The following is a 6,470-nucleotide window of genomic DNA, read 5'->3' as shown; positions in this document are numbered from 1 at the left end:
ACATTTGAAATATATCAGTCTGTGTGTAATGAATGAATATAATATACAAGTTTCACTTTTTGAATGGAATTACTGAAATAAATCAACTTTTTGATGATATTCTAATTATATGACCAGCACCTGTATATCTTGTCTGGCCCTCAGAGTAAACAGTCTGTGCGAGTTTTGATTTGAAAATAAGGCGTCTTTTTACTTACCTTTTTGTTGTTGTTGTGAGGACTAATAAAAAAAAATTACACACTAAATTTACAAAGGCCTTTATTAAACAAATCATTCACCAATACATAAAATATGAGAGCCTTTTAATATACATATAATGACTGCAAGAAATTGTGCAATTAAAAGTCCATGAGCATGTTCATTTGGCAAAAAAAGAGAAGACAAAAAGAAAAGCAGAGGACACAATTATCAAAGAAACCAAAATGCTTTAAGAAACTTCCTCAGTCATATGATGGCCAGGACTTCCTTTTTTAGTTTTAAACCCCAACAACAATTTAATTTGCCCATGGCATATTTTTTTTGCTTTATTTTTAAATTAAACCCTCCAAATCAAAAGTAAACATCAAACTTTTATTTTTAACTGAACAAATTCAAACAACTCTGCAGCTCTGCTTTAGCCGTGCCGCAAGAGGAAGTGCAACAAGTGAAAACAATCGCCTACTAACCGAAACCTCGACTACTAAACTTTAAACAATTAAACTATTAAATGCTTTGGGTCTCCGGTTAGTACTGGGAGCTGTGGGAGCGCCTCACACTTCACCGGCCGTATCCCTATAGCACCCACTACTTCAGTCTGCAAGCATGTGCGATTCAAAGAAATTAAATAAAAACACATCACAACCCCGTCTGGAAGAACAGAAGACCTTGTGAACTGTGTGTGAGCATTAAAAGTTACTCAAGTTAAGTCAGTTGCATCAAATAACCGGATCAAAGTTCATAGTAGGTCACGATTGTGTTTGCAAACAGCAGCTCCACCCTTTCATTAAAACAGCAAACACTCTGCTGCTGAAGGTCAGAACATTTAGAGCCCAAAAAGGCTTTAGACGCGTCAAGAAAAACTGTCACTGGGGAAATTGTAGGCCAGCGGTTTATGCCTGCATGTTATAGTCCAGTACGAGTGAAGCTGGTTATGTTATGGAAAAGTGCAAATAAGGCACATTAAAAAGGAAGACATTAATATACACTGGTGAGGCTTATTAAGTGAGAATGATGTCGGAGAAGACATCTATCTGTGTTTGAACGTTCATATCAGACTCCAGATCCCAGGTAATCAGAATATTATGTGCACTGCAGTAACCTGGTCCCTGTGAATCTGAATACATGCAGCGGGTTTCTCTCCTACCCTGACCTTGTTTTAACTTTTTTACATTGTGAATGGGTCTGTGTTTGTGTGAATACGAGGATGTTTCTCTAAGCGCGATGATAATAATAATAATAATGATGATGATCTTTCCTTTCGTTCATCCGCTCTGCCTTCACAGTTTCTTTCCCTGTCTGAAGTCTTTGTCCTGCACATGCAAAAATAATTAGATGGCAATAATTAAACCAGGTTTAAAGACGTTTAAGAAGAAAGTTGACCATATGAAAAGATAAGGCCCTCTTTTATAAATATATCTTTAAGTATCTTTGTCTTTGAGGCTAGAACTTAAGGACAGAAGTGGCCACTAACATCTGCTACAGAGTTAATGCTAGTTGTGAGAATTAGGTTGTCATTTTGTACTCTGAGGTTTTGCCTCGTGTTGTTTAACGCAGATGTTGGATAATGACAAAGTAAAAGGTTCCTCTGGTTGGAAACTCTTAAAATCAATAGTATGGTTCTCGTTATTGGCAGCTTTAATTAAGCAAAGCAAACTCCTTTTTTAAACAAATAAACCCTTCTCCTCGTCTACATGAGCACTCACCGTAGTTTAAAAGATCAATGTTGTGCATTGTTTTATGGTAAAAAACTTTTTTTACGATCGTCTCTGACCACACAGGTTTTCCTTTTCTGGCCTCTTTCCGAGTTTAGCAACACTACTCATTTCCGCTGTCCTCTGTTTCCTCATCTGTACCTTCATTCTGTCCGTCTCCGTTGCTGTCTGGGTAGTTGAGGATGTGCCGGTTGGCCTGCACGATGTACTGCTGCTGTTTGAAATACACCTTCATCACGCCCTTCATCAACACAAACGCGATGCCTCCCTGCGAGGAAAGACGGAGGAGAACAGAATGGTGTAAAAAGAACAAGTGGACTAATGATGTGATATTAAAACTACGTGACTTGTGGCCCAGATATAAAGATTTACATCGCATGAGGTAAACTCACCAGTACAGTGCGCTGAAGATTAGAGGGCATCCGTCTAAACAGTAGCCTTCCCACCAGACTGGCGATGGAGGGAAAGATGAGAGCTCCACACAGAGTCCTGGACACAGAGACGTGGTCTCCTGTACCGGCCCCGTCAGGGACACGGGGCAGATAACGGCTGGTGCCTGAGGTAAAACACACGTCTGGTCATTCGGCTGTAGTCTGTTTGGTTCCGTACTTAATGTAGGATTCCTCAAAACTACTTACCTGACATGATTCACATTTCCACCAGTGCCTGATGATGCCAGTTGTTGATATGTTTGACTAAGGAGATAAACTTTACTCTCCCGCTGCTCGCTCCACCTTAAACCAACTGTATGGAGTTTCTTTAGGCTTAACTGCAGGAGATAAATACCATCCTCATCTCAATTTAAAACTTCAATTAATAGCCCAGGCTTTTATTTGCTTCAGTCACTGAACTCACGCCTTTAATTGCTTTTGCAAGAGTCTTGCTCAGCAAGGATGGGAAATATGCTACTATCAAGGTGTTTACTAGTATGACTATTATAGGTGCCTTTAAAAGAATTTAGTGGAAAAACTTTCATATATTCTACATTCAAGCCTTTTTTGTTTTAATCTTGATAATTACAGCTTACAGCTCATGGAAGTCTAAACTTAAAATTTCAAAATAAATAATTTATAATACATAAATGTTGAGCTGAAAAGAGCTCTAATCAGCTGATTAACTCCAAACACCTGCAAAGGTTTCATCTTTACTCTCTCTGTCTGGTTCTGGTGCTCATAGTAACCTTTTCCACGATTTTCAAATTGTTTGAGATGCATCTATACTTAAAAATTAGGCACTTTGCATCTCTCTTGTTAACCTTACCAGTAAGTCTGGATTGTTTTCGTAAAATGAACTCAATGATTAAATTGTGGAGAATCTAACAAATCTAATGATGTGCATGTCCATAGTGAGGGCTGTCCCAACTAACGTTTTACATAGTGGAATCAGAAGTCTTGCCCATAGTCAACTGATCAGTGTGTGTTTGTGCACGCCGATTGCGAGCGGGAGGGGCACGGTAGAAGCTGCAGAACTGCAGCCTCTATTCATTAGTCACTGTAACTTACACTGTACACTTAACGTTACAGATAAACTGAGGCGTATTGTTGATCATTTCCTCTCTGCTCTGCTCGCCTGCCATTCACCGGTCTCGTGCAGAGCTTTGCGTTAGTGCTGTGCGGCCGACAAATGCATGCACGTCGCGGTTCTCCTGATTATTTTCTTAATAAATCATTTAGTCTATAAAATACATCCTAAAGTTGACATCCGTCCAAACATATTACATTTCTGATCACATATCACAAAGAAAATGAGCAAATCCTTGATACTGATAAGATAAAACTATAGATTGAAACTATATAACTTTATAATCCTAATCTCACTCTATGTGATGTGACTGGTTGAACTTTGTCCAGCAATGTAACTTAATTTCTGGCAATGTTTTGTGATCATTTGATACCGTTTATATCGCCGAGTGTGTATGTACCTAGCTTCCCTTTGTAGGAGTATCTCTGCCACAGTCTCACTAAATAATCCTCCCAGCGGATCATCTTTCCCAGGACCAACAGCACAGGAATGGTGGGCAGACCCATCAACAGGAACAGGGGGTCGGCTCGCTCCATCACATACAGGCCCTTCTTATGTCCCACGACCTGCATGTGAACATATAACAAGGTGAAGGTCCTGCAGACTGTAACTCTCTCAGGTTTTACATTCGTTCTGTGCTAATTTATTGTTAGCTGTGAGGACCTGCATGACAGTCACAGCTCCGTATGTGACAGCCGACCAGTAGACGGTCCCGACCACCACGCCGACAGCAGCGAAGGGACTGGCCCGTGACAGAGCTCTGTCTATCTGCTGGAGGAAATACACCAACGGGCCTGAGGAAAGGCAAGAAAACACTTTAAGCTCGTCATATTCTATATTTTTCTTCGTGTCAACAAATCCAGATCCTATCAAGCCTTGTGTGTGTGCGCGTGTGTATCACGGCCTGATATTTCTTCTTCTTCGTCCGGGCCGTAGAGATCACGTTTTCAACATTAAACTATTATATTTGTGAGGTGTTTTTAAAGATTTACGTCTCTAGTAGGAACCAATAAGCTTGGAGCTGAGAGCCACAGACAGGAAGTCAGACAGTGTTGGGCGACAGACTGTCTCGTTGTTTGTTTTAGGCCCAATCTCAATGTCTTCACTCAGACTTTGAGGAACGTTCCCTGTGAGGCTATCTGACTGTGAAATCATTTTCGTAAGTTGCATTTCTGCAGAAGTTTCCCGAGGGGAAACCCGGAAGAGAGAAAAATCACGGCAAACCCGACTTATAAGAGAATAAATTTATTGCATTTTGAGCCCTTGCAGCCTCGCTACACTCAATCTTACCAGGTGACGTGAAATAAGTCTGTGAGGGTTCAGGGCTTAGAGCTTAGGAGGAAAATTGAGATTGGGCCACAGTCTGCACAGAGGATACGTAAACATCAAAAATATAAATAAATAAAAAGTAGAATACTGACAGCTTTATCCTTAAAGACAGTGAACTGTAGTTACTGCCGCTGAACTAATCAAACGTGCCATTTGAGGAATGTGTTAAATCTTCCTGTCGGAGTAGATTTTCTTTACTTGATAGCACAGGAGGAAAAGAATAATTTGATCACACTGGCAAAAATGTACGTCACACAGACCCTCGCAACGGCGTGGATGCGGAGACTATAAATCGGACTTTAGCCAGAGCAAAGAGAAAAGTGATATGAAATGCTTTTATTTTGTTGGGTATTTGGTTTTATGGCATCCAGTTTCAACCTCAAATGGCCTTCATGTGTTTTTTTTTTTTACATTTTTTTAACCATTTTCAACCTGACAGAGATCCTGCGTGTCTGAAACCAGCCGGCGTTCAACCAATATGCCAATCTAAATAATAATAATAATAATAATCATCATCTTTTCCCCTAGCTCTGCCATAAAGTTTGTTTTTTTGCTGTGTGACCGGTTGACCTGGACGTTCTCTGGACTTCAGAGACTTGCCATTCTTGTTGTAAAGCTTCACATACCCATCTTGGGGAAGGTGATGTGGTATTCAGTGCCACACTGCGGACAGTTCACCGCTCCTCCGCTGTTTCCTTTCTGCTTCTCGTCCAGCCAGCGCTGCAGACAGGACTGGTGGATCCATTTAGTGCAGCCTTTACACCTGCAGGGGCTCACCCACTCTGCGCTGTGGTCGTCTCGCTCAGTGGCAAAACACACCCAACAGTGTCTGGACAGCACATGCACACAGACAGACAAGACACAGTGTTACTAACATGTCAGTCAAATTACAAACAGGCCACATCAACCATCAAAAGCTACAGTGCAGTGAGCTTATGTAGGAACCAATCACAGCCACTTCCTTTTCTGCATGTCCAAAATACAATCATGGAGGTATTATGTACGAAACACACACCCTGCAAGCTGCATGTTTAGACCATTAAACTTTTTAGTTTAACCAATAACGACAGATAGATAAATAAATAATTTACCCCTAGTGGTATCTTGCCATGCAATGCAAGTTTATCTGTATAGCACATTTCAACTACAAGGCACTTCAAAGTGCTTCACACCATAATTCCAACAGTTTTGTAGAATTTTCATAATTTCAATAATGGGTTACTAATAATCAGGCTTTTCACCTTCCATTGTTTTGCTTTTTTGATTTCCCCATCTCTCACACCAGTAAAACCTGATCCTCTTCACAGTACGATATTTATTTCCTCTTATGATGTACGCACGAAGGATGATGCAGATAAGCTTTGGTTTTATTTGTCCTGATATCCGTTTGAGACTTCTATCACCACCCAAATACGATGGAGAGGAGTTTCACTTGTGGAGCTCGCAGCAGTAAAGAAACCATTTAAAAGATTCAAGAGCAACATGACTTCAGTAACACGTTTGTCCTCATGCCATTCCTAACAGCAGATTTGACCTCAAGTGAGAACATGTCAAATTTTTTCCATACGAGTCATGTACAGATAATGTCAGTGATTTAGAGAATTGCAATGCCTTCATCATAACAACTCATGGATGAATGAAATGGTGCAATAAGTCCGACATGACTCGCACTCAGGAGGTGTGGTCTTACTTCTCAGGCTGCTCCTCAGC

The 6,470-nt window shown here is 40.6% G+C and overlaps 1 protein-coding gene across 1 annotated transcript; it reads right to left on the bottom strand.

Annotated features, from left to right (window-relative positions):
• Window positions 1-241: 241 nt before the first annotated feature.
• Window positions 242-6,467, bottom strand: LOC123965128 (E3 ubiquitin-protein ligase MARCHF5-like; the record flags this gene model as incomplete). Its single annotated transcript, XM_046041692.1, has 7 exons — window positions 242-1,508; window positions 2,052-2,178; window positions 2,303-2,466; window positions 3,832-3,997; window positions 4,095-4,225; window positions 5,387-5,589; window positions 6,451-6,467. Coding segments are annotated over 7 exons (906 nt in total), but the record flags the coding sequence as incomplete, so codon positions are not given.
• Window positions 6,468-6,470: the final 3 nt, after the last annotated feature.

This window comes from Micropterus dolomieu, unplaced genomic scaffold (genome assembly GCF_021292245.1).
Source record: "Micropterus dolomieu isolate WLL.071019.BEF.003 ecotype Adirondacks unplaced genomic scaffold, ASM2129224v1 contig_8729, whole genome shotgun sequence".
In the NCBI taxonomy this organism is placed as follows: domain Eukaryota; kingdom Metazoa; phylum Chordata; class Actinopteri; order Centrarchiformes; family Centrarchidae; genus Micropterus; species Micropterus dolomieu.
The sequence above is the reverse complement of the archived record's forward strand: the minus strand, read 5'-3'. Positions and strand labels throughout refer to the sequence as shown.